This window comes from Dromaius novaehollandiae, chromosome 9 (genome assembly GCF_036370855.1).
Source record: "Dromaius novaehollandiae isolate bDroNov1 chromosome 9, bDroNov1.hap1, whole genome shotgun sequence".
Classification (NCBI taxonomy): domain Eukaryota; kingdom Metazoa; phylum Chordata; class Aves; order Casuariiformes; family Dromaiidae; genus Dromaius; species Dromaius novaehollandiae.
In genome coordinates, this window is record NC_088106.1 from 11969164 (window position 1) to 11997012 (window position 27849).

General features: G+C 51.5%; 2 protein-coding genes across 3 annotated transcripts in view; both read right to left on the reverse strand.

The window, feature by feature from the left end:
- Nucleotides 1–385: 385 nt before the first annotated feature.
- On the reverse strand, nt 386–12492 carry ABCF3 (ATP binding cassette subfamily F member 3). 2 transcript variants are annotated; one of them, XM_026094841.2, is made up of 21 exons: nt 12311–12492; nt 11916–12063; nt 11751–11830; nt 11366–11418; nt 9462–9559; nt 9223–9345; nt 8695–8961; nt 8408–8488; nt 7826–7885; nt 7332–7388; nt 7102–7124; nt 6336–6391; nt 5925–6125; nt 5610–5686; nt 5307–5351; nt 4845–4977; nt 4109–4197; nt 3827–3918; nt 2901–3033; nt 2422–2509; nt 386–1485 (listed from the first exon to the last, which is right to left on the reverse strand). In XM_026094841.2, exons 1-21 carry the CDS (start codon nt 12381–12383, stop codon nt 1327–1329), a joined length of 2136 nt encoding a protein of 711 aa, XP_025950626.1. In that variant the 5' UTR covers nt 12384–12492; the 3' UTR covers nt 386–1326. The 2 variants fall into 2 exon arrangements, 1 of the variants encoding a protein (XP_025950626.1); XR_003258366.2 differs by lacking the exon at nt 2901–3033 and having other exon boundaries at nt 1345–1485.
- Nucleotides 12493–13424: 932 nt separating this feature from the next.
- Nucleotides 13425–27849, reverse strand: part of AP2M1 (adaptor related protein complex 2 subunit mu 1) — a 31657-nt gene continuing 17232 nt past the window's right edge. The window contains exons 3-11 of the mRNA XM_026094794.2: nt 25464–25729; nt 23877–23959; nt 19457–19592; nt 19220–19361; nt 16625–16744; nt 15989–16124; nt 15098–15195; nt 14871–14982; nt 13425–14537 (exon numbers count right to left, since the gene is read on the reverse strand). Coding sequence (XP_025950579.1) covers nt 14403–14537; nt 14871–14982; nt 15098–15195; nt 15989–16124; nt 16625–16744; nt 19220–19361; nt 19457–19592; nt 23877–23959; nt 25464–25729 — 1228 coding nt within the window. The 3' untranslated portion in view covers nt 13425–14402. The remainder of the gene's footprint in view (nt 14538–14870; nt 14983–15097; nt 15196–15988; nt 16125–16624; nt 16745–19219; nt 19362–19456; nt 19593–23876; nt 23960–25463; nt 25730–27849) is intronic.

Below are 27849 nucleotides of genomic sequence, written 5' to 3' on the forward strand. Positions count from 1 at the left end.
CCTCGCTGCGCCCACCACCACCACTCCCGGCCCCTGCCCTGCCCCTCCGGCAGCGGTGCGCATCCCCCAGCTGGGCCCAGGGCCACCCCGCCAGCGCCCCAGCCCGGGGGCCCGCGAGCGCAGCCTTCCTCCCCGCCATCACCCCTCCTGCCCCCGAGCCTCTCCCAAGCCAAGACCCAGCTTCGTCCGCAGGTTCTGGGGTGCCAGGTGTGGGAGGGGGCCACGGGAGCATGAATTGGGCCACAGGCTGGTCCTCCTGCTGCCCCAGGCACAAATTTGCTCCCTAAAAAACCTTTCCAAAGTACAGGGTGTGCCAGGGAGACCAGGAACCAGCTTTGGCCCTGTTCAAGCCCTGCGCCCCCCCCAAGGAAAGGAAAGGTTTGCACCCGCTGCATTCTGGTTTTATTTACACTGCAACCTCTGTGCTGACAGACAGGGAGTGTCGCCCAGCGCTGAACAGCCCACCTCACAACGTACACCGTTTCACCGGTTTGAAATGAAACACAGGCAGAGAGGTGAGATGGAACAAGACTTCCCCTTAGTGCAGGAAAGGAGCATGGATCCAGGCCCAGGGCAAAGACAAGGTCCCACTCCCTCAGTGATACAAACACAAGGCTAGGGGGAGAAAAGACACACCAAACCCTCCCGCCCTCCCTTCCACGGGGCTCAGTGAAAAGACGGGGTCACTGGTAGCAGCAAAGGCCTCGTTCCCCTCGAGGGTGGCAGAGGGGAGGGCAGTATATTGACAGAGCTGAGAGGAGAAACACCTTACAGGAATCTGACTAGTGTTCAGCCAGTTTAAAAAAGAAAAAAGAAAAAAGCATGGGTGGAAGAACAAAAAAACAGGGGGGAGCAGCTTCTCTCCTGCCCTATAGGGCACCGCGAGTTAAAAGCAGGGACGGTGGGAGGTCCAAACTCCTTCCCTCATCTCAGCAGAGCAGCAGCTCCAGGTGTAGCATTTCCAGGGGTCCCAGAGCCGGGGCCAGCCCTGGCCCGCAGCAGCATTTGGGAGCACCAGGCAGGTGGTGCCCACAAGGAGCGATGCTCGCTGTGTCCCCAGCCACACACAGCACGAGGCCCCTCGCTCTCCTCCTGCTCTGCCTGACCAGGCGGCCAGGCAGAAGAGCGGGAAGGGCTGAGCAGGGGCCGTCCAGTTCCCTTCCAGTCCTGGGAGGGGAGGGCAGTTCAGATGGCAGTTTGATGGCACGCTGACGGTCCATGGGGGCAGCAGCGCCCTCAGCGCTCTGCCAGGCACAGTTCTGATGGACACTGAAGGGGCCAAGCTTGGTGCTCCAGCCCGCTCGTGCAGTCCGGCTCCCGCCTCCTTTATAGGAAGCCCTCCTTCCGGAACTGCTCCTTCAGGATGTCTCTGTACTGGTCGAAGCCTCCTTCGATGCGCGTCACGGTGGCATTCTCGCATACCCACAGCTCTTGGCACACCAGGCGGATGAAGCGCTCATCATGGGACACCAGAATTACACCGCCCTGTGAAAGCACAAAGCAGGGAAAAGTCGCTTAGTGGACTACAATCCAGGGCTCCAGCACAAGCTGGGGCTGTGGCATGGGGGATCCAGTTCACGGTAATGTGCCGAGGTCCAACCTGGCTGCAGAGGATGTCAGGTTTTCACTCATTTCAGGGAAAACTCTAGAGTACTTCCACTTTTCAGACAGTGAGCTAATTACAGCCTAGCATCTCCCTCCTTCAGGTGGGATAGATAGATCACACAGGGAGAGGCACATGCAGCGAGAACATATTCTGCTTTGCTTCTTGGGGCAAGTGCAGAGTTTGTTACTGGCTCTCCAGATCTCTGATAAGCTTCGAGGACAGAGCTGCCAGGTGGAGTCAATAACAGACTAAAGTTGACTGGACAAGGCCCTGAGCAACCTCATCTAAGCTGGCCCTGCTTTAAATAAAGGGATGGACCAGAAACCTCCAGCGATCCCTTCCAATCTCAATTAAGCTTTTCTTTTGTAGGAAAACTGACCCAACCTGGACAGCTATAAAATAGCAAGAATCAGGTTGATCACTGTGGGATCTGTGAGCTGAGTCTTTGGCAATCAAAACAAACTTTGCCTAAGGAACAGCCAAGAGGGCCCCAAGGCAGCACTGAGCGCTGCATGCAGCAACACAGAAGCACATGAGAAGTCACAGACTGGCCGCGATGGAGGACAAGCTGCTTTCTAGAAGTGTGCTGTTCCCTCTCTCAGCCACTCCTAGCCAAAGTCCATACAAAAAACAAACCACACATCAGGACAGACAGCTATGGCAGAAATGCAACAAATTATTCCCACCATCTGTCACGGACTTGAAGCCACCACTGGTACTGTAGTGTTCACCTTTAGCTGAGATACCAGGTAACCCAAGCTGGAGGCCACAGGGAGCATCGAGAAAAATGGAAAGTCTTACTTAGAGAGCCTTACCCGGAATTTATGCAGTGCCTTTGCCAGTGCCTCAATGGTCTCCATGTCCAGGTGATTTGTCGGCTCATCTAGGACGTAGAAGTTTGGACTGGAAGAGAAGGCAACTCTGAGCATCGCACTGGAACAAACCCGGGCTGAATCTGCACCCCTTAGTGCTGCAAGAACCTCTACGCGGGGCAGGAATCCAGGCTACTGCTCTAGCCACTCAGAGCCATAGCCACAGGCATTTGCGTGGCCCCAAGATCTGTGTCGCCCAGCTCTGGGGCACCTTTTAAACCTAAGAGCTCAAAGCAGCAGGAGAAAGCCACCTGCCTCCTTCCACGCAGTCCCCGCAGGGTGACAATTTCCCTCCCCACAAAAGTCCCAAAGACTGGGCTTCCCGGAGAGCAGAAGGTCCTTCGATGCCTGCCTTTCCCCCAGTGAAGCAGGTTCCAGGGATGCACCCATGTAAAAATTAACAGCATCTGGGAGAAAATTACCAGGGCATAGTCATCTGGGCAAAGGCCACTCGACTCTTCTGACCTCCAGACAGGCTGGCAACAGGGCGCACGGCCAGCTCCCCCGAGACACCGTAGCTCCCCAGCTGATGCCGGTACTCCTCCTCTGTCTTCCCTGCAAGAGCGCGTCACAACACAGCCGTGGCACGTGAGCACCCGAGAGCCTCAGGCCCACCTGCTGTGACACAGGGCCCTTTGCCGTGACCTCTGTCCTGCGCCAAGGCCAGGCAGCCTGTGCAGCGCGAGCAGGGCAGGGGAGGAATTCAGCAGCCACTTAAAGGCAATTCCCAAGCAGAGGGTTTGCGGGGGAACCTGACTGACAAAATCAGGACAGGGGCTGCAGGGCAGTTGATTGTGGTTGACTCCAAGTGACACTGCCCTGAATTCTCTGTCACCAAGTTACATAACATCAAGTTGTGGAGATGGAAGCTAGAGGTTTTGGCAGCCGGAAGAAAGGGGGGCAGGTGAAGCAATGGCTCGTTCTGTGACTGGCAAGGAAAGCGATTCACAAAGCAGATACCTACCTCTGAAACACGGCTATGGTGGAAAACTAGCCTGAGAGCTGCAGGCTGCTGGCCACAGAGCTTGTGTCAGGTTGATAAACCCTCCTGTAAACTAGCTTAGTGTTTCAAGGCAGCATCTGAACTTGTGCTTGATATGAGAACTTAACCCAGAGCAAAAGGTATCCCCCAAAGTACTTTAGTGACAGAGCCTTCTACCCACGCAACACCAGCACAGGACAAATCAGTGCTGTTCTGTGCACAGGAAAGGAAATGTCACAGGCCCCAGACAAAACCACTCAGTTTTGACCTGATGCCAGCTCTACCTATCTCAAGAATTGAGATGAAGAGCCTGGCATTGCCCAGCTCCCACACTGGCCCAGATCTCCTGGCATCTCTGAAACTCACCTGGGAATTTCTTTGCCAGTAACTCCACAGCACTGATGTTCAAGTCCAGTTGATCCACATGGTGCTGGCTAAAGTAGCCGATCTTTAGGTTTCTGCAAAATGAGAGAGATTAGGCATTGATACGCAGGCCCTACAACCACAGCACTCTCAGTCACAGCTACAGGAGGGGGGCACATGCATGGGTGTGCAAGACCCATCCCCATCACTTGGGCAGCTACCACTCCAGAACACAGCCCATCTGCACCATTCCTCCCTGTCACCCCAGGCCATCCCACCAGCTACCTGTGAGCATGTCTGATCCCTCTGACTGGTGCCAGCTCCCCCATTAGGATCTTTAGCATAGTCGACTTGCCGGCTCCGTTCTCCCCAACCTAGAGAAGCAGCAGCATTGGAGAACGTGAAACCCATGAAAGTACTTCAGAGAGGGGTGCCAGAGATCAGGGAATTTCAAATCTCGGATGATCAAGCTGTGGAAGGGGCCAGGATGAGAGTCTAACCAGTGGCTCCCAGCTCCCTCGAAGCTGCATTTCCATCACCAAGGAGCAGCACAGACAGCAGTGCTAGATGTTTCCACCCCAATCCTTGAGCTTAGGGATCACCTCGTCCCAGCCCCATTTCCAAGCACAAGGCATCTTTCTGCTGCCCCATCCAACACAGCAGAAGCCCATGCTGCAGTCTTCAACTATCTAATAGGGAGTTACAGAGAAGATAGACCCAGTCTCTTCTCAGAGATGCCCAATGGAAGGATAAAGGGCAACAGGCACAAGTGGCAAATTCTAATTGGTATTAGGAAAAAAATTCCTCATGATGAGGATGATCAAACACTGCAACAGGGCCCAGTTTCCCCTACCCAGGGGGGTGGAGGAATTTGTCACCCTTTGAGCTATCCAAAACTCAGCTGGACAAGGCTCTGAGCAACCGGACCTAGCATTGAAGCTGTCTGTGTTTTGAGCAGGGAGTTGGAGCAGAGACCTCCCAAGGTCCCTTGCAGCCACTGTTATCCTGCAGTCCCACATACCACACAGATGCGGGACTCCAGGTCAGCAGAAACAGAAAGGGAACGAAAGATGTAGTGACTTGGGTCATAATAGAAGTCTACTTCATCCAGCTGCAGGATGGGCGGGGAGAACTTCTCAAAGCCATCAGGGAACCTGGGAAAGCAGAAAGACGTAAGAAATGGCCAGAAACATCAGAGACCCTGCTCCCAGTCTCCACCCCAGCACAACTGCTGCAAACCCCCAAGGGAGGCTCCCTCCTACCCAAGGCCCTTGGGAAGGAGGGTCACAAGAAGGGGACACAGATCTGCAGCCTTGGCCCCAAGAGGGAACCAAGCCTGAAGGTGGGGCCCTCTCTAGGCTCCAGGTCAGAACAAGGCTGACCCGCAGGAAGCAGTGGTTATCCCAGCTGGGATAGGACCCGGGAGCAGCTCACATCATGAGTGGAGTCAGTCCCCTCCAAGCAAGGGCTCAGGAAAACTTACTTCATTATCACCTCAGACTCCTTGTCCACAGGTTTCAGCTCTGGCCTACAAGAGAAGATGACACATAACTGACATGTCCTGCACTGTGGGTCTTTACCTCCACCAGAAGCCTGAATACAGTCTCCAGCCCTGCAAAGTGTTATCCCAATAAAAGCCTCCGACCAGAGACAAGGTACCCAAAGCCCAAACCATTCCCACCCTCCAGATACATATTATCTTTCAGGTCCCCTTGGAATATCTCTGTTTCTCTCTGTAAGCACTGCCCCCTCCCCATCTCCAGAGAGGAGAGGGACAGGCACTCACAGCTTCTCCAATAGCTTGAGCTTGCTCTGCACTTGGGACGCTCGGTTTGCATTGTAGCGAAAGCGGTCGATGAATACCTAGGAGAGAAGAGCATCAGCGTCACAGAGTCTGTTTGGCCCCAGTCACGCTGCTCTCTGCTAAGCCTCCTGCAACACCAGAGCCACTTCCATGGGTCATCTCAAGACTGAGCAGCAGCAGAAACTCCAAGAGCAGAGATTACTGGAAGCGGGGCAACTTGGGAGACTCACCAGAAGCACAGAGAAAGGGACAAGACTAGGAGAACAGTGCCCAGACACTACTGGTTTCTCCCAGTACCTGGATATGTTCACGGTACTGCTGCTGAGCTTCATACTCTCGCTGCTGGTTCTTCAATCGCTCCTCCTTGATCTTCATGAAGTTCTCAAAGTCTCCGCGGTATGTGTCCAGCCGCTGCGAGTGCAGGTGGATGATGTCCGTGGCCACCGTGTTCAGGAAGTTCCTGTCGTGGGACACCACTAGGATGGTTGACTGCCAAGTCTGGAGAAGACAGGGACACCTGAGCCACACTGTGCATTAGCATCATCAAGCCAGAGTATGGGACTTGGCTTCAGCACCCAACAAGGCAAGGCACCAGGCTGCGAAGATGTGTCCATCCACCAGCTGGTAAGTCCAGCACCAGGCCAGAGCCTCTGACACCTCACAGCAGCCCTGACCAAGCCCCCCCAGGGCCTCCTGCCACCCCCTTACCTGCAGGTAGTTCTCGAGCCACAGAATGGCCCTCACATCCAGCATGTTTGTCGGCTCTAAGGGAAGAGAGAAGCACTGAGGTCAGGAAGGATTAGGATGGCTGCGTCATGCTTCTTTACACAGAAAAGGCTAGTGATCGGCATCCTGAGGTGGGGAGCTTCTCCCACAGCTCAGGGAGTGTAGGTCAGGGGAACTCATATATGTGGGTGCATTGAGGGGGTGGGCACTGGGGCCGGGGCTCAGCCAGGGATGCTCCCTGCAGCCAATACTGGCTTCCGGCACCCCGCAGCAGCGTCTAACCCAGTGCTCCACATCAAAGCTGGGCACTTCTGCAGGATACCAGCTGAGCCCCAGCTCCAGCCATGTCTCCTGCCTCACTTCCTACGGTGAAGAGATTCTCCCCCTGCAGTCAGCTGGGAGCCAGGGTCCCATCATGGGGACGGAGGGGAGAAGGGGACCGTCTGGGGCAGGATGACATGCTGATCCCCTTGCTAAGGCATGGGGCAGTCCCTCAAGATGAGCAGAGCTCTGCTGAGCTCAGTGGAAGTGGCTCCTTAAGCAGATTTCCCAGCTGAGGACGGCTCCTCATTGTCCCCAGCTCTGTCCCCACCATGCCAGAGGAGCACTGACAGCCCTGCTAGCACCGGCTATGTCACACAGGGCTATTTTGAGCAGGCAGTTAAAGGCCATGCTCTGTTCCCAAACCCAGCAAGGACACGGGCAGGCCCAGCAGTGGTGTTACAGGGGATTCACAGTATCGACTTACCATCCAGCAAAAGGAGATCTGGCCTAGGAAAAGCAAGACGCAGGCATCAGAAGCAAAAAGAGCACAGGGTTAACACAGAGCACGTTTCACCACACACAGAGCCGCGATGTCAAACACTCCCCACCCTGAGGCTGAGTTGAGAGGATCTCCCAGCCAGCACCCCTGCACTTCTGACAGCCAGGAGGGTTAACCCCATGGCAAAGCACTGGCACAAACACCTGGACACTTACCTAGCAAAAAGGGCTCTGGCTAAGGCCAGTCTCATTCTCCAGCCTCCGGAAAACTCTCTGAGGAAAGAAGAGTTTGCACAGAGGGCATGTTAGTGTTTAATGTAGAAAAGCTCTGAGCTTGCCTGCCTGCCAGGCTCCCTGTTCCCACACTCCTCCACAGCCCTTTTAGCTCTGCTGTCACCCTAAGATGGCTTGTTCCTGTAGAGGTCACGGACACAGCACGAGTCCTGTCAGGCTCAGCTCTCCTCCCCAGGCCAGCACGCAGATGGCTTGGTACCCCCTGGGCAGGAGACTGCATCACAAGGGCAGAACTAGACCCACAGCCTCCTGCAGGGCTCCCCTCCCACAGTTACAGCCGCTCTCCTTGCGTCGGGCCAAGGCACAGCCACGGCAGTGCCTGGGGGTTCACTAGGAGAGAGATAACCCTGCTGGCCACCAGGGCTGGGACAAAGGATCTCTGCAGAGATTTTGACGACCAGACCTTAGAGACTTACTTGGTTTTCTGTTGTTGCATCTTTGCGTTGAAGCCCAGCCCAGCGAGAATGACGGATGCCCTGGAGAAAAGGGAGAGAGCTGGAACCCACCTATACCATGGAGCTGCAGAGCACAGTCCAAGTTCCCAAACCCGTGATCACTGCTACATGGTTTAAGGCTGCTCTGGTGCAAGAAGAATTCCTCAAAGGCCCAACAGCAGCACTTGCAGCCCCGTAGGGCCCAGCATCCACATGGAGGTGGAGGAGACTCACAATAAGAGACAAGCTTCAAAAGCTTTTGGCTCTTTGGCCAGAAAGAGAATCACTACCATCAACGTCCCATAAATCCTCCCCAGACACCAGGAGCCTGGTGCAAGACACTGGCAGCAAAAAAATCCCTCCAGCCTCTGGAGGAAGCTCAACTACTCCCAGCGCAGCAGGGCAGTGATAGAAGAAGAGAGCAGAAACAGTATTAGAGAGACGATTGTCCCCACATGCTGGATTCCAGGGCCACAGCGTCACCCTTCCACACCACATACCCCAAACCACTGCCCCTCTCTGGTGATAGACAGATAGATAGCAGTGCCTGCAGGACTGTCTCACCTTGCTGGTGCCTTGTCTGCCTCAATCTCCTCCAACTTCGCGTAGATCTCTGATAGCCTGGCACCTTCTGTCCCTTCTCCTCTGCAGAAGGACAAAGAGGAGCACATGGGGCTGACTGAGGTGAAGATTTGAGTGCTGGGGGAGGCTGATCTCCCCAAGCAGGACTAAAGTGGGTGAGATGCAGCCCAGCCCTGCTGGAGCCTTCCGCTGGAAGGGAGACATCTCAGAACAAAATATTACAGTCAAGAGATTGTGGAAGGGCTGAAAACGCAGACGCGACATCTCACCTGCCAGCATTAACCCTGGCTGTCAGTTCCCTCTCCTCCTGCAGCAGGCTCTCACGAGTAGTGTCACACTCCAGCACGCTGTGCAGGGCCGGTGTCTCGTCCCCTGCTACCTCCTGCTCCACATGCAGGATGCTGATATGCGAGGGGATGCGCAGGCTCTGGCTGGCAATCATCTTCAGCAGCGTGGTCTTGCCCAGCCCGTTCCTGCCCACCAGCCCATAGCGCCGTCCGAATGCCAGGTTCAGGTCTGCCCCCGCGAGTAAGACACTAAGGCGAGAAAACAGGCAGGTAGCTCCTGCTCAGACTGTCCCATGGAGAGGGAGGCAACCGGCAGCTGCCTGCCCCAAGCAGATTTCAGGCTGTACAGGGGCCAAGCAATCATTGCAGGCTTTTCCTGCCCAGAGCCAACAGGATTAGGTGTCCACCCTGCTCCCAGATCCTTCCCACATCCTCTGTCGTTCCCGACCACTTTTCAATCCAGCCTAATTGCCCCAGCCTGAAACCCCAGCCAGGGCCATCTACACTCACCGCTCGCCAAAGGACACATCGAAATTCTCGATGCGCACATCATATGACTTGTTCTTGCCTGATGACTCCATGCGGGTCTCCTTCTTGCTGGCAGCTTGGCTGGCAGATGCCTCCTCAAGGACCCTGCAGGCAGGCAGAAGACAGAGAAGGGAGTTCAACAGGAAAGCTCCGGCTTGGTCAGATCCAGGCATACTTAGCAAAGCTGGCTGGGGGTGTTTCCAGGCACCCTCCATACTCACAGAGGACCACACAACTTTAGGGAATCCCGCTCCATCCTCTTGTCCTGCTTGGCTTTCAGCCTGGCTTCCGCCTTCTCCAGTTTCTTGGCATTTACCATCTAGGGCACAAAGAACAGAATTTAAAGAAGAGAGAGCATCCTCAGCAGAAGTCCAAAGAGCCTGACTGCAACAGAAGAGAGATCAATTCCTCGTGCCTGGAGGGAAGGAGGGCAGGAGGGAGGTAGGACAGGGGAACTGGGACAGATTCAAGTACAATTTAGGGAAGCTGATCAGGCCAGGCAGTTGGCTCAGGAATGAAGTCCTAAATCAGCTTCTTATACACAACAGTTCTGCCTCAGCAAGGCAAAGAGTTTGGCTGACCCTAACCCTGTGCTCTTGCTCGCAGCCAGTTTCTCTAGTTTCAGGAACCTGGGTCAGCCAAGTCACTTCTGCTACAACAACCTGGCATCCCAGTGCCTGCTCTACTATACCCTACACCTACCCTCACCTTGGACATTAAGCATTTCCCTTCCCCAGCACGTTAAACTCTAGCCAGTTTGGAAGAAACTCAAGTTAGGCAATAGATCAATCAAGACAGAGATGAAAAGCATTTAATTAAATCTGAAGGCAAGAAGGAGCCAAGTATTTTAACCTGGCCTTTGGTCTTAGCTAGGCTTTCAGCCCACTCCAGCTTACTCCTGTGTCAAGTCAAATATTTGTGGCTGACCAAGAACACTCCTAGATATTTCCAGGCAACTCTTCAGCCATTGGCGCACGTTATGGACTTGCATGCTAGACTGAAGAGGGCCTTGTTACTGGATTTGTGGCCCAGTACCTACAGATGGATTAAATCACTCTGCAAACTAAACTGAACTCCTCAAATTTCCCAGTAAGACCAGTGTTCCAAAACTTGAGAGGCCCTCCAGGCCTTCTCTGAATCTTCTCCAGTTTTCCTGAACATCCCTTTTGAGTTGTGGACACAAGAACCAGTCAGTGAACCCAGGAACAACTACTTCAGTGCCAAAACAAGCAAAAGCGTCCAGCTCTCACCTAACATTCCCATTCAGACATGCAGGGATCACGTTAGGTCTCAGCCTCCAAGCTGCAAGTTCTTGTGCTCAGCACATTACCCCAGGAAGGGAGAGCTCCATAAAGAGACCAGCCTGGTGGAGAAACTGCCCAGTCTGTAAAGCTATTTCCATCTTTGCTTTGCAGATGCACAACCACACCTCTCCGAAACGCATGCACGCCCAATGCAGAAGGCAACGCAAGTCATCCTGAGCACATACATGTTTCATTTGCAAAGACGTTCTGATCTCCTGCAGGTCACAGAGAGTAGCTACTTCCAAACTTCTCTGCTCCTCAAATCATGACAACCACAGCCACTCTAAAGCAAGACTTACAGCCCTCTGGAAAACAGCCGCTCCACGCTCACTCCCCACTTGTAAGGTCCTGACATCTAGTCATTAGCGTGGCTAATCATTAGCCAGGATTTTTTCTCTCATTGAGCATGATACAAAGTCATCCTTATACCTTCTAATTTCTCAAAGGCCAGGCAGTAGGAGTCAAAGGCCCTGAGGAAGTCAAAGAAGCTGCACTCTGAGCACTACCACTGCACCAACCACACCTGGAAGTTCATTAAAAAGTTACAGCAAAATAGATCCTGTGAATTAGCATGATGTTAACTCCTGTTGATCCTCTTCACCAGACAGAGAGCGAACAGTTTCACAAAATACAGTGAAACTCTGAAGCGAAAGAACAGTTACATCCATGCAGCTGTACACCTAGCTGTGACGGCTCCCTGTTCTGGCTGCTCACAGAGGGAGAGGTAACCAGAGCACAGCAGGGCAGTTGCAGCTCCAGCATTACTTGTCTGTACCCCCGCAGACCATGAGAGAACAAGGACAACCCGGCCCACCGCTTACCGAGGTCTGGTCTCTCTTCAGCAACAGCCCTGGCAACAGGTCCACGCTGGCATCTGCAACAAGTCGTACAGTGAAAACGGGGCCCAGAGAGGCTCCAGTCAGCGCTGTCTTACACCTGCCCGCGAACGCACGCGACTTCCCCCTCTCCCATGCAACAGGGGGACCCGAAGGACAGCTCTCACCCTTCTGAATGAGACCACCCCTCGCAAGCAGCTGGGGCTAGAAATGACTCTCCCTGGGTGACAAGCCAGGTAACGAAGCAGCCCGTGCCCCAAGCCCGTCCTCGCCGTGCGTCCCCACTGCCCTGCCAGCGAGGCCGTGCCAGAGAGCCGAAAACCTCCCCGCCGCGCCGGGGGCACAGGGCCCCTCGGTGGGGGCCGCTCACCATAGTTGTCGGCGATCTGGGAGAGCTGGATGGGGGCATCCAGCAGCACCTGACTGCAGCACTGGGCCCTCCGCTCGTCCCTGCGAGAGAGGAGGAGGAGGGGCAGTGAGGGCCCGGCGGGGGGCAGGCCGGGCCCGGGCGGGTCGGGAAGGGGGGGCCTCTTACAGCTGCAGGGTGTTGAAGAGGCGCTGGCAGATCTCGCGGATGGCGCCGTCGTCCTTGGCGTCCTGCGACACCTCCCGCAGCAGCTCCCCCACCGCCTCCACCAAGTCGTCCACCGACTCGAAGTCGGCGCTGCCGCCGTGCAGGATCCCTGCGGGCGACACGGCGCCTGCAGACCCCGCCCGCGCGCGCGCGCTGTCGCGACTTCGCCCGCCAGTCGCGACTCCGCCGACAGGCGACGCCCGCACCCCTCCAGTCCTCCCTCCCCTCTGCCCCCGGCCCGCTCCCGTGCCCGTCGCGACTCGGGCGCGGCCCGGCGCCGCGTGTCGCGATAGCGGCCGCTTGTCGCGACACGCGGCGGCGAGGGGCCGAGCCCCGGGGCGGCGGGCGCCGCTCACCCGTCACGTAAGCGAAGACCTCGCCGTCCAGGTCGGGGAACTCGCTGCGGAGGATGTCGGCGCACGACGCCATGGCGGACGCGGAGCCGGGCCCGCCGCCGCCGCCCGGGCCCGCCGCCGCCACACGGAGCCCGGCAGAGCGGCCGAGGCGGAAGGGACGGCAGCGCGCGCGGGGGGTGCCGGGAAGCAGGCGGGCGGCCGCCATGCGCGCGTGGGCCGCTGGGAAATGTAGTCCGCGCGGGGCGGGGCCACCCCGCGCTGTGCAGCGCCGAGCACCCCGCGCTCAGGCTGCGCTAGCCCCGGGGGTCACCGCGTGAGGAGGGAGCACCGGGATCCAGGCGGGGGTGGGTTAAAGTGCTCCCTGGGAGGGGCTGAGGGGAAGGCCCTGGGGAAAGCAGCCCCCAGCACCCGCGCTGCTGCACACCCCACCCTGCTGCTCCCAGGTGCAAGGCAGCCCTGTGATCAGACAGAAATGCATCCCAGCAGGAGCTGAGGGTTTGCACCCCCAAAGCACCTCCACACCTCCTTCTCCAGCCCAGGACTGCACCTTCACATCTCTCCAAACTCATGCCAAGCTGGGTTACAGCATCCTCACTGCCCCTGTTTCCATGTAGGAAACATGTAACCCCCCCCCCCCCCCCCAATCCTTTGATATTTCCAGCTGTCTAAAGGAAGAGCCACAGTAGTTTGCTTAGGTCAGGCTGGCACAGAGAAGCCAAGCCTGCAAGTAGCTGGAGAAGCACGAAGAAGGCGGCAGTGAGGGTTGAACATTGGCAGGTCTCAGCAAATCAGGCCTGCCCTCCTCCCTGCTCCAGTTCAGAGCCCAGCACTGCCCAGCACAGAGGGGCAAGTGCTGTTAGCTCCTGCAGCTCACCAGCACCGAGGGGAAGGCTGGACCAGAGCACTCTCTTTGCACCAGGGAGCAGCAGCAAGAGAAGCAGCAGCTGGAATTAAGCACTGGCACTGCTGTAAGCAAGAGCATCCCTTCTCTTTTCACCTACTAACCCAAAGGCAGTCCAGGGCTGGGGAAGCAACAAGTGCACCCTCTTGGCAAGGCCCCAGAGCACAGCCCAGGGTTTCACACCAGAACATCCAAAGAGCAGCATGAGCAGCCTTCTCTGTTCTACATACTTTATTAGATTCAGAGCTGGACAAATCACAAAGTGTACAAAATGGAGACCACACTACCAGAAGCAGGATTGTGGGTAGCAGCAGCATTCCTATGGCCCAGAAGCATTTGGTAGAAGTGTGGAGAGGGCAGGCTGGGGCAGGGGCTCTTACTGCCACCTGCATTTTAGATTCTAGAGGACAGACCCTGTTCACATCCTGACAGAGCTCAGTTGACCCACACCCCCTGAGGACAGAGGGGCCAAGTTTCCAATTTGTTTGGAAAAGAAAGACTGGCTCAAGCCAGTAGCAAGTGGGGTAAGTGCTCTAAGGACCTGAAATGCTGTGCCACCCACGTACACACCAGCAAGAGTCTAAACCCTCGTCCTTTTTGGTCACAAACCTTCCCATGGCAGGACTCTATACTGAAGACTTTGCAAGAAATATAAGAAGGTGGTGAGGTCCAGTGAGCCCACCATCTCCTCTGGTGGAGGCCTGACAAACTCACCACCTCGGGCATCTCAGACTGGCCAGCAACATCTACCACAACAGCAATAGCTAGTACAGAAGCCAGGGTAACTTCAACTCAGATTTGTCCAGTCTATGTTTAGGTCTATTCTACGAGTACATATGCACAAGAACTTCAAAAATACTAGGATATGATGCAAGTAGTGAGACACCAACAGAAGAGGAGTTTAATGGTGGACGTTCCCTAGAAAGATCATGAGAGGATGGGAGTTAGACTAGCCCTTCCCCACCCTGGGACAGAAAGCAGGAGGCTGACAGCATCCCTGCACATGACTGGGTTCTGAACTTCAGCTGCAGCATGGGTGGTAACTGAGCACAGGCAGGTGAGTCCATTCCCAAGGTGAGCCACAAGGTCTTTCGATCTGTAGAGGGGCTAGGCAGATTTTCTCTGAATGTACTTGAAGACTGAGGAGACATGTAGGATGGCTTGAAGAGGGAGCCCGCCAGCTTGCTGGGGCTAGCATCTGGTCTCGTAGATCCCGCTCCTGCCAATGTACCTCACCCATTTTATCACATCATGGTCACTGTAGTTCAGCTTTGGCTCAAAGACTTTCAGGTAACGCACCTTCAGCCCAGAGGGCGCGAATGGGACCTGTTGAGAAAGGGAGAGGCAATGGAGACCGTTAGAACAGAGGGATAAGATGGTCTGCATACAGAATAGCCTGAGACTCCCCAGCCAAGCATCTAGAGTGACACCAAGTCATTGTTCTCTTCTGTACACCCCGCATGCGTGGTGACAGACTCCACTGGCCTTAAGGGCAGTTTTCTTCCATTAGCTTTGCCACCTGAGTGGCTTCAGGCTAGGAAGAGTCACAGAGCAGTCAGGGACAGGGAGGTCTCAGACCTGAACAGTTCCGATGAGGGCAGAAGGGACTGACAAAACTTCTCCAAGGTTAGCTGTGCCCTGCAAGGCAGACTGACTCACCTCAAAGTTCATGGAGATTGGGGGCCGAGCCCACTTCTTCTTATCATTGGTGGGCAGCAGCTCGATCTCTGCACTGATCTGGGATTCCTTCATTCCAGCCATACGTTTAATCCTAGCAGAGAAAGTCCAGAGGTGAAGCAATACCTGAGTCTATTCATTAGGTGTGCTCAGTGCACAGGCACAGAGCCAAGCCTCTGCCTCCCCAAGCTCTGCCCCTGCTCACTTACTTCCAGACAATGGCATTCTCACTGGCCTTGTACTTTGCCTTCCCTTTCATACAGATGACTTGCACTCCACTGGTATTGAGGGGGGTTGGGATCCGGACCTGGAAGGAAGAGTCTGGTGAGCAGGGGCAAGGAGCCTGCAGTGGCTGACCACTCCATGCAGGCTCACAGGAAGACTGCCACTTCCCAGGACAGGGCAGCTGCTGCCCTGGACCCCTTCGCCTTCTCTCTCCATCTCAGGGCCCAGAGCATCTCAGCTACCATAAGACATCATAGGCTGGCGCTACAATTTCTTGCGTTGGAGTACGGACTCCAACAAGTTCATAAGATCTACAATAATCTAGGAGGAACAGAGCAGAGCTCTTCAGTTCAGGATGCAGATGAGCAGCAGGAAACCTTACCAGAGTCAGACAGATGAGCTGAGGCAGGATGCCAGACTGGTTAGGGAGGTCTGCTCAGACTGCGCTCTGGGCAGCCTGACTTTGCAGCAACAGCCCCTTCCCAGAAGGGGGCTAGGCTGCACATCTACCCTTGGCCTGTCTTAAGCATCTCATAGCCCACTGCCTGTGTGATGTACTGTTAGATCATGTGGATAGAAGAACATGAGCTTTTCACAGTTGCAGAGATGTGAAGTGAACAGTTGTTTTGTACTCTTCCAAGCAGGTACTGCAGAGAACACGTCCTCTGCCAAGGTACAATGTTCTTAGTTGCCAATGCAACTAAGAACAGCTTCCACCTCCCTACTTCACAGAGCTTCTCCTCCAGCACAGCAGCAATGCATGTCTGTAGGGCTTTCAGTTCACTTTGAGTCCTGTACAAACTTGAGGACTCATCTGAGAGACATAACTAGAGAGACAGTTCTTAGGCACAAGAGACCTTAAGTTTTGTTCTTACCTCTATCTTCTGGGCAAGCAAGGAAGGTTTGAAATTTGATTTGATCACCACCTTCACTTCCAGCTTGGTCCGACCCACCTCCCGCACCAGAGGGATCACACGGAAGGGAAGGATGATGTCCTTAGTGGTTCGGTATCTGCAGAGAGAGAGCCAACAGTGAACTCTGAGAAGGAGCTGGCTCTTAGGGCCTCAAATTGTACCACCTTCCTAAAGAGACAGCCTTCACACATAGGGAACAGCTTAAAAGCATCAGCCAGAAAGGGAGTTGTCCCAAAAGTAAGCAGATCAGTGCTGCCCTAGGACACTTTCTGAGTCTCAAGTTCGGTATCTTGCTCCTGCAAAGTGATCCTGTTCAAAGATACCAGTTTTAGGCACTAAAACAGATACAGTAGGCTAAAGGGTAGGGAAACCCACATCCAACACTATGGTTGTGACAAAAAAACCCCATGGAGCTGGGTTTCTATTGCATCTGTAAAAGAAAGACTTGTAGGACACCCTTTAGACTGCCCTGTGAAAAGAAAAGAAGGGAGCATATGCTTGCTGTTTGCTCAAGGGCAGCAAGTCTGCCTGGAGACCAGTAACACAACTGTAGCAGCAAGCAGATACCAACAGACTGTCCATTCCCTATCACCATACCTCATGAGTTCAAACTCTCCATCTGGTGGAATGAAGCTGATGCTCCTCTCAGAGTCAAATTTGCTGAGTCTCACACACTGGTGGAAAGTGCAGTCGTCAATGGCAATTGACTGCTTGCCACTAAAACATAAGACAGAGTTAAACAAGTGCAAGCTACAGCCCCAGTACCTTGGTGCAGGCAGAGTCTGCTCAGGCAGAAACTATTCTACAGAGCATGTTGCCATCGCAGGTGTCCAGGAAACGGGGAGGCAGGGAGAGAGTCAGGGGACAGGGGTCTGCTGGCTTAGACTTCCTTTGTTTCATGACTGCCAAGATCAGACTTCAAGAAGCTCATTTAAAAATTCTCCCCGTTCTCTAACTTCTTTTCTCTTGGAGGCGAGCAGCACCCTTCAGTCATAGCCAGGAATGCAGTGCTCAGGTCTGCCTGCCAGAAGCATTTCACTACTGCAAGGGTAACTCTGCTAGCCCAAGTCTTCTTGCAGTGCAGTCCAAGGGAAGGAATAAAGCACTTTCCTGTCCACAAAGCTATCCCACTGCCACACAGCTAAGAGATGTCACATTTGGAGTCTTCCTGCTCAGAAGCCTCCTCACAGCTGAGGATTTCCACACCACTAGCTAGTGGTTTGTCTTAGGACAGAAATCTTCCTCCTCAGGCCAGTGTGACAACCAGTTTGCTGAGGACAAGAATACCCTTGCCACAAACGGTCTCATGTTTTTTATTTCTAAAATCTAGACAGCTAATGTCTGCACAGCTAGGTGCACTGGATTAACCTGCCAGTACTCAGCCTGCATTGGGTTCCAGTCTGACAATATTTTCCTCACTATAGGTCCCAGAGTTAGTCAAAAATGCCTCTAGGGTACTGAGAAGAGCTGGAAAATGAGAAGGAGGTAATAACAGAAGAGGCAGCAGTGTAGAGAAGGTGGGGCAGCGCAGGATTATGACATCTAGGCTGCCTCAACTGCTGTGAGCAACAGGACAGCTGTCTAAGTGCACAGAGATAGTATAAGCAACATGGGCCTGTTCAACCATAGTGACACCCACCATTACCTGCACATATGGAAAGCAGACCGGGCCCAGGCTGAATGGGTGTTTACTCTGCACAGCCCACTGGTGCAGCTTGTGCTTTGTAAGTTAAAGTTAATCTTTTCTAATTTATTGCCCGGATGACAGCCAACATTAGCAGACTTGTTCTTTGGTTTCTTTGGAATGCTACTGGGAAAGCCCTGCTCCTAGCACTGGTCCAGGTCTCAAGCAGCATTACTTAGAGGTTTCGGCACTGCCACATGCTAGATGCCAAAACACAACCAACAACAGCTGTCCCTTTTAGTCAGTTTATTACTAAATGCTTCTGGACAGTGACATTTCCGAGCTCTTGTCTACTAGAGAACCACAGTTAGGGAGAGCCACGCAGCAAGAGCCTCAGCTCCATCCTGCTTCTGTAACTCAAGAAAACTGCATATTTACAGGTGAAGGCGCTCACACAGCACAGAAATTTTGGGACAAACAGTGTTACTGATTGTTCAGAAGCCTATGCAGATGACATTTTCACTAGAGTATTTCCCCACTGGCCAGTCCCTGAGGCTCAGTCCATTTTATTAACTAGATCCAGGTACTGGAAAGATGAGTTAAAGGTGACAGTGAATTGATAGCTCTTGGCTTGGTTCTGAGAGAAAAGGCAAACAGCAGCTTAGCTCAGTTTACAGGAACCATCACGGAAAGTGTCAAGATCTGAGTTACATGCACAAGTCAAAGCAATAGACAGGGAGGGAAGCAGAGTGCACACACAGCTGAAGCAGATTATCTACCTTCCCAATTCACTGGGGGTCAGCAAAAAAAAAAAAAAAGTTGAGTCAAATAGTTAGTGAGAGAAAAACTGCAGTTCCTTTGCTTTGGTCTCTTCAACCTAAGCAGTAAGGCTGGAAAACACATAAAGCCTGTCTTCAGCATAAGATAGGTACTGACTGAGGCACAGCTGGGAATGAAGTCAGATGGCTCCCAGAAGGGTGAGCCTTCAGTCCACATTGCTGTTCACCATCCTGCATCAGCAAAAGTGGCTTACCCAGATATTAGTCCGGTAAGCTGTTCCACTCTGTGAGAACAGTCTGGCTAGATCATTTTATGGCCAGAGGGGTTCCTTCGCTGTTCCTTGGGAGTGCTACTGTATCCTGTAAGGGCCTCTGCACCAACTAGAACTGCTAGAAACACAAGCTCTGGGAGAATCTTTCTGGGGGGAAGGTTTCCAGCTGCAAGAACGCCACACTTAGTACTGTATTTCAATCTTAATACTTCAAGAAAGATGACAACCCAGAAGATCCAACTGCTCCTGACACTTGCCCATATATAGGTGTGAAGTCAGACACCTAAGATAACACTTCAACTGCATGCATTAGCCCTGCTACAGAGAAGCCCTTTACATCAAGGCCCTGAGGTTGTTACCTTGCATGATAACTGACCTACCCAGAGGGAAAAAACTAGCAGCAATACCTGAAGGGAAGGAAAGATAAGCTTAGTATGTCAGATCAGAACAGCTACTAAGTGCTGCCCTTTCATAAGGGTCCCTGGTGGCAAGTGGCTTTTACCCCAACACTTCTTACCTTTTCCCCGTTTCATCTGCAGTCCCTTTGCCCTGTTTTTCAATGACAATCTTGTCATTCATGCCAAACTTGCACTCTGGCATTCCACTCAGATAGCTCTTCATCACCACTCTGCCAGAGACATGGGCACTCAAAACCTGACCTGGCATAGAGAAGAGTGCAGTTCAGAACACATACAAGTCCCCACTCATGACTCTGGAAGGGGAGCAGGATGCCAGCTTGGCACCTCCCACTTACCCTGGGGGGACATCAGGAGATTCACACTCTCCAGCACATCAAGAAAGAGTTCATTGCGACGATATTTGATCCCTTCACGTCTCCATCCAATCTGTCCAGTCACCTGGCTGGTGATCTGGGACTGTTCTTCCTTAGTCTGAAGAGAAGGAGATGACATCTTAGACCTCTAGATAAACACATAGACTAAGGAAAGGTGGCTCTAAATTAAGAGGAAGCACTTGCCATTTACTGTATGCAACAGCTTTTGCCACTTCAATGTGGGTGCTGTTGCACATCCCACAATTTGGTCACCAAAAAAGTGCTCAGTACAGTGAGTTCTATGCCCAACTAAAAACTGATCCTCAAGACAACAGGAAAGTTTCTTCCCTTTAGTTAATGAGTCTATCAGGCCACACTTTAGGTGTGGCAGGGTGCAGGCTCCACTGATGACTTTCAAGTCATGTTTGACAGACCATCACATCAATCCATGTGTTAGGGAAGAAGGCAGCTGCCAGGTCAGTTTGTCACCCTTGTCCAACATGAGACTGCAGGGCCATGAGGCAGCCAGTTCCCAAGGGCTGCTTCTTGCCAGTATGCAGTTTAGGGCAGCAGTTCTGCATTGACACTAACCTCACTCATACCTAGCAGCATTCAGGCTATAAGCCTCCTAAGGGCATTAAGGATTATGTTGAGAGGTACGGCAAGGTCTCCTACCTGATGCTATAGGCGGGGTCCAGTCACACGCAGAAAGTGAAGTAGAGGTAGAGCAGCAAGTGTGGTGCACACAGGGTTAACAGGCAAGCAGGTCAATAGCAAGAAAGGGGAGGAAGGGAGAGAGAGGCAGGTTAGGCTTAAGGCTACCTCAGGACAGGAACAAAGCAGGTCAGCTCATCACTAGTCAGGCAGCAAAAACAACATGAGGGGCTTTGACCTCTAGCTCAGGAAACCCAGTACTCCCAGCAGCAAAAAAGCTTTTCAGGCTTGGCCTATCATGTACCACTCAAACAGAAGGCAGCGAGATGGAGTGACAGACAGGCCAAATACGGCTCCCAGTAACACTCTTACGCAGAGCAGACTCCTCACATTGCCATTCCTAAAGCAAGCCGTGAATGTGTACTATGGCACAGACAACCAGTCTATGAAGAGTACTGGGTACCCAACACTATGCCCATTTTAATAAGTCTGGTTCCTATAAGAAGTTGTGTCTCGATAATTTTCTCTTCCAGTAGAAGAGGAGAAAGTAGAAGTGGGTCTTGGCCCAGCAGCCTTGTGCTGGGGCCACAGGGTGGCAGTGCATGAACTCAGTTTTAAACCAGCAACAGTTCAGTTTCACACAGGGCTCTTGTCACAGACTTGGTCGCTCCTTGAGCTAGCAGAACCATTACATTAACATCTAAAAGGCAGAGCATTTTTTAACTCCATCGGGAGCTGCCTAGATAAATGCTCATTGCAGTGCAAAGTAACTCCCTCGTCTATCCCACAAAAAAAGCCTCCTTATCTGCCTTGCTCAGTGCTTTGTTCAGGCTTAAGAGGAAGGAGAGGAACAGGCAGACACAATACTCAGTACTCCAGCTTCCAAAGCAGCATCAGTTACTCAAAGGGGCACTGATCATGTGCAGAAGCTCCCATCTCCTGCAACAGGAGTGTCATGAACCTCCACTGGTCACTACAAAAGGGGACTAGGTGGATTTGGAAGCAGATGCCTGGGGAGGGCTGAAAGCTGAAATAACCCCACTGCATGATTATTTCCTTTAAGAGGGACTGAAGGCACCTCAGTCTGAAATTGTTTGAGACTGGGAGATTCCCTGAACTGGACGAACAAGTCATTTAAAACAGGACAAGAATCCTCCAATTTCTTGATTACTCAGTTGCCAGCATATTGGACTAGGTAAGAGGCAGGCAGCTACCACGAGATTTCCCGGGCTCTGGCAGACTTTTAGCTGGTGGCAGATGTCTCCTCACCTTCAAAAAGGAACACTGGCATTTTACTGCTACAGCGTATCTAAAAGGCTTTGAGAAAACACTGAACCTAGGAGCTGAGCATGTCAGACTCCCACAAAATACTTGGAGGTAAAAGAAGCACCTAATTAGTCCATTAAGTCTGGACAGACAGGAACTGAAGACAGAGCTGAGCACACAGAGCATCACTCCATCTAGAGCTGTAAGGCCAGGTTTAGCCTCTCCTGGAGGAGAGTATCTGAGCCAACGCTTGTACCAGGGTTCCATTAAGGAAGAACAGTACAGTCTGCAGTTGTGCTACCTACCACTTCCTGGGTCAGCACTAGAAGTGGTCCCATCTTGCATACCAGCACCTCTTAAAGACTTCTAACATGCTGCATCACTCCATTCATAGCATGATGGGGTACTTTCCTTGGCAAGCTACTTAGCAATGTCAGACCCACTCCCAAAAAAATAAAGCAAGACTTATATCATAAGCTCACCAAACCTGGAAAGACCACTATATCCATAAAGGGTGGCAATTCAAATGGCAGCAGCCCAGTAAACCTCAAATTTTCTTTAAGAACAAAGTCTTAAGGCTGGGAGTTTGCAAAAATTTGCCATAAATGCAGATTTTGGTCTTCAAATACAGAAAGACATAAGCCCAAGGAATGCACCATCATGAACCAAGCAGGGATAAAGAAACACAGATGATAGACCACCCTAGTCTCAGATTTTGGCCCACAGCATCTGCCAGAAGTCAGATACAAATGAAGCAGGGGTTAGAAGCTAAATGTATCCAAGTAGAGAGCAGACAAGGAAACTTGGCAAGTGCTGTTTGAATTGCTTCCCCCTGCCATACTGTGCCTGGAAAGGATTGCTTCTGCTCTTTTTGAGCAGAACTGGGGTCCCACAATTCCAGCATACAAAGCAGAGTAGTTTTGCACCGTTACTTATGAGAATCTGTAGGCCAAAGCTTCTTCTCTTCATAGGAGAGGGACTAATAACCTCTTGTTGAATGAGGCAAGATGCAGCGACAGCTAAACTACAGCTTTACAGTAGCTTGCACACAAATAACGTAAGGGCTTGTTAAAACAGACTAAAGCAAAAAAAGTTAGGGAAGGAAGTGAGGGCGGTGGTTAGTTTTGAGTTTTCCTAGGTACAGGAGCTGACTCAGCTAGTCTGAGTGCTGACTGCCCAAAGTGTCAGACTGCAGAATGCCGAAATGATTTATACTAGGGCTGAGGACGGGCGACAGACACCGGATGCACTCACATCTGGCCACTGATACATGTCCTCTTGCAAAATGCCATTTGCTGTTCTAGCAGGAAATGTGTCGCTCGGGGACAGCTGAATGCTTCCATTTCACCTCTGGAGCCTGAGATGCAGCTAGTCTTACTACTAATTGACTACAAGTTTAAAAAGAAATTCTTAGGAAGGCAGAGTTGAGGAAGACAGTTGGACCAAAGCCTCAAGAGACTTTGACTTCTGCTTATCCTTAGCAAGAACAGTAGACAGGCAGGTTCTTGTTTAGCACTTTGCTTCCATTTGTATCCTGGTGCTGACTCCCAGCTTCTCTCCTGACTCACCTGCTATATAGGGGAGAGGACTGAGTTTTAGACCAAGCCCTCATTATGAACTGCATGACCTTGTCAGATGAAAAGGTGTCACTTGACCAATGAAGTGAGCAACACGCCAAGGGCACACAAGAAATAGGGGCTGTAACAATCCTTTGGCTTCAGAGGTCCAGCACGAGCTGCCCATGATGGGAAGCTTAGTTTTTAGGCCTGCAGCCTGGGGTAGGATTATAACTAGTTTAAAAATACATTCCCAAGAAGGGTCTAACTAAAATATCTTTTTCCCCAGATGCTCCTTTTTCTGATATCCTTTGATATCCTTTGAGAAGCTTTGATGCAAGGATTACTACTGTGCCAAATGTACACTAGAGAACCTCATCTCTAACTTGAGAAAGCTGAGACTGTATTGATACATCTGTTGATCTGCAAAGATGTTAGAACTGGCAATACAGCACTGACTTTCTGATTAACAGCAAGTTCCATGGGGCTGGAGAATATTCCATCACCAGGCAGGTATGAAAGCACTAGAAGCCAGAGAAGAACAGCCCTGCTCAATGAGATAACACACCTAGCAGAGCTATTTCTGTTTCAGTATGTAGATATTTATCCTCTGTCAGAAGCTTCATCTGACACAGAACAAGAGCCTGAAGCTAGCAATCACTTACATGCAAGGGAGTGGCATTATCCCAGTTGAGGGCCCTTCCTCCCTCACCTTAGCAGGCCCCAGTGCAGATGAGGTCACACAAGTGCAGAGAATGAGATGTCATCAAGCTACTACCCCTGTCAGCATGTTCTCAACCTACTCAGGCACCTACTCTCAGGAGAGGTCAAATGGTCAGTTTGGTAGTCAAGACTGTACTTTCTTGAACAGGCTTACAGAAATGAACAAGCAGAGCAGTGAGGTATCCCCGAATTCTTCCGATTACCTGACTCTTGATGCCTTGCTGAGTGATGAAGGTTTTCAGGGCCCCCGTTTCAGAGTTTTGAGGATAGCCAAAGTCCAGGATTTCTACAGAAGGGTAAAAAACAATTAGCTTAGAGAGCCACAGGTCAGAGCTGCAAGGTACAAGCAAGCCAATCATGCTAACCATGGTCTTATAAGCAGAGAGCAAATTAGTGCATGGATTCTGCTTACATATTAAACCTTTGGGCAAGTCACTGGAGTGTTCTTTACTCAGAGAAGAAAAAAAAGTCTTGCCCAGTTGACTTCTCTGCACAATCGGCTACAGAGTTCTATTTGTTCATTTAGCGGGGGAAAGGAAGAGTAAGAAAAAGCTGTCCAGAGTGATAAATCTGCCCCCCCCCCCCTTTTTTTTCCCCAAATGGGGCTGCACTTCAGGCCTAAGTATCTGTTAAATAAAACAGGCATCCAGAGCACACTGAGGAGAGCTCCCCCCCCCCCACAAACATCCAAGGGACAGTGAAGAGGGTTTATCCAACAGCAGAATAATCTATCTTTGCAGCATTTTCTTTAGGCTTTGATTTTCACATGAAAATGTAATAAAAATCAAAACCTAAAAAAATAACAGCAGAGTAGTAACACTGCAGGGTGATCAATGTGATAAACAGACAGCCAGTGCACTTAAAACCCCCAGAGAGGAAGGGAGTAACCCACACAGGATCCAGAGGAGACAGAAGACCACTAACATGAATACTGAGTAACAGCACACTGACAGGTTTTGATCTCGCTGTGCCTACTAGGAGACAGCACTGTCTGACCAAGGCAGAGAAACGGCAGCTTCTTGATCTGCCCAGAGGGAATAAAGAACCCACCAGTCACTGTGACCCTCGGCTAAGAATCCCCAGGACACCCACATTTGCGACTCCTTGCCTAGAGAACAAATTGAAGCATTACTGATACAAAGTGCTCATGTTATACCAAACAAAGACAGCTCAAGGGCAGTCTCCACAGGCTGATATCATGAGCAGCTGAAGGGACACCATATTATTATTCCACATTGAAATTTAGAACTGTATCTTTGAGGGAGGCAGGGCTGGGACAGAGAGAGTTGGGTTTTATTGCTTTCCTTCTGTTCTCCCAGAATTGCCACAAAGACGCTATTTAACGTGGCAACTGTACTGACTGTAACCAGGGTGACTGCTACTATGCCAGGCCTGAGCCACCTGGGCTCCAGCTGAGATAGCTGGCCTTAAAGGAGCTTACGATAGCTCCTTTCACACATGATAACTCTGTTCACACACCTCAGTATAACGGCAGCCCTGCCTATACACAGGAACCACACAGAAGCTGGGATCCAGTACCAGCTGCGTCATTTACACAAGCTCACAGCATCGTGCTTCAGCTGAGCGAGCCATGATTAACACATGGCTATGGGCTTAAGACATTATCTACGTGTGGAATTGGAAAGCAGCAAGTCCTTTTGAATTCCAGTCACATAAAGATACTTCAAGGATTATGTCTTCCTTGCAAAAGGAAGGCTAAAGCCTAAGCTAAAGGCTATAAAATGACTGAGTGCAGTGTCACACAGCAGATTAGAAAGGAAACATCTTACCGTCCAACAGCTCATAGATCAGCACGAAGTTGTTCTTTATGTTTTCCTCACTGATCTTCCCAAAGTAGGCAGTCATCACGTCACACATCTTGTAAAGAAACTCGAATACCATGGCAGCATTGACATTCTGCTTGGTGACAGCAGCCAGCCAGATGTTGGAACGCTTGACATGGAAGAAACTGGTGCGGGCGATGTTGGTGACAGGCGAGCGTACCTGCTGCCGTGCGTGGATGACATTGACGCGGAAGGCGTCCACAGCATTCCGCCTACGAGATCACCAAAGGGAAGTTAGCATGGCATACATGAGAACAAGTTGGCTGCATAGTTCTGCTGGTGTGATTACAGCCAGATGTTGAACTACATACACCCAGCCCTCTTGGCAAGGGTGTTTGGGGATGTCTCAGCCAAGAGGGACAACTGAAGGCTCTGAGCAGAGTTAGACATTAAACCCTGCACAAAGTAAAGGAAAGAGCTACTGGTCTCTAAGGAGCTTTGGACTACAATGCAGCACTAACTGTAGTCAGTAGGAGAAGCTAACCTCCTTTTGGAGTCAGATGGCAGAGAAATCCCCCTTCAATTCATTTTGGCAGTACTCCTGACCTATTGCCATAGCCTGGGACAAAAACTAGAAGGGGCTGTGGCTCACTTAGAGAACAGTTTTGACCAAACAGCTAGTTACTGTCTACTCTGCACACCCAGGCCTTCATACCCTTACCCCAAGGAAGAGGGTATCTTGGGAGACTGTAGCTTTGATGGCAGTTCCTCACAGACATATCACTGAGCAGAGAGGAAAAAAAAAAAAAGCAAACCCTAGCCAGGTCACCTGACTGACATCAGTGCCCAGGCACACTCTGAAAGGGAGCTCTTGCAAAGGGAGTTCTTACTCTTGAAAGCTTTAGTTCTCAGATCCATCTCACCTCCATACCTCAGGCACTATGGAGGGCAGGCTCAAAGCAGCAAGCAGAATTAGGAACTTTCTCAGCTTTCCAGTTACATGTGTCCTCTCAAGCCTGCTACGCTTTGGAGCAGCTCACTGGCAGACAGACTTATTGTCCCCATGGTGCAGCATGCTAGCAGCAATGCATAACGTGCACTGGATGGTCCAATACCATTTATTATGGTAAAGAAGTTCTGCATAGTGCAGAGACAGTACTGTGCAAGTTCCACCTTATAGCTGCCATCATCTTTAATCCAAGCTTTTTCCCCCCCACTGTCCATGCTAGTGATGATATGGAACAACTCTCTCCTGGGTAAACAGGGATGCACAAGTGACATTTTGGATAACAGCTCTTCCATGCTAGAGTTATGTTATCCTGTAACTACTAGTCAGGATAAGCTCCCTAAATTTACGTCTGCTAACACAAAGAACATTCAGCAGATGTCCAAGGGCTTTCAGTGACAAGATTGAGACTTAAAGCAAAAGTCTAGACACCAAGCCAAGACTCAGCTAGCTGTGCTTTTCATAGTCCTCTCTAGAGACCACGTAAAACAGGGGTATCCCCACTGCAGCATCAAGGCCAAGGTATGATTTTCAGAACCATGTTCAAAAGGAGATAATAATAATACCCTTGCAAGCAGTGATACAGGCATACAGAGGCCCACAATCATTGAGGGTTGTCAACAGTCCAGTAGGTGGTTCCAAGTTGGAAAACAAAGGGATACTCAAAGGAAAGTACGCTACTGTAGTAGGCGTTAGATTGCTCCTTGAAGGTCTGGGTACATACACAGAAGCTTTGTCAGTAAACATCCTCCCCCATAAGTCAAATTCCAGCCCTCAAAAACTTCAGGTTTTATTGCCCCAAGAGTCTTGTAAACGAGTCAAACTCTTACAGAAAATCTAAGGTAGAAATCAAATATGAGTAGTTCAATCTATTGTAAAATAACAATATCCAAGTCCCATTTCTCCCATCCAGTAAGCCTTGCAAGGAAAGACCAGCTTGTTCTGGAGCCTTAGCCCTCCCAGCCTCAAGTTCTAACCCAACAGAACGAGTACCAGAACCAGCAGACCGGTTTATGCTAGAGGGAAGCCTCAAATTGGTGAAGCTTTTCTAACACACACCAATTGCCCACTGTGCAGTGCCAGTCATGGCCTACCACGCGTCTCTTACCTATTGCTACAGCAGCCAATGAGATGGGATGGACAGAAATGGCGCCAGCGGAGAAAGGAGGAGTGACAGCAACAAGAGAAAGGGTTAGAAACACACACACAAGGCACAATGAATCCAAAGAGATAAGGAGAGACCAAACAGCACCCCCTCCCCCTGTTCCTGGGCACAAAAGGCCAACAAGGTATTGGATGGAAAATAAGCTGTGGCAGCAATGAAGCCCTTGCAAGGCACAACACTGACATGCCATGGTCAGATTGTCAGTGCTGACAGACTTGTGT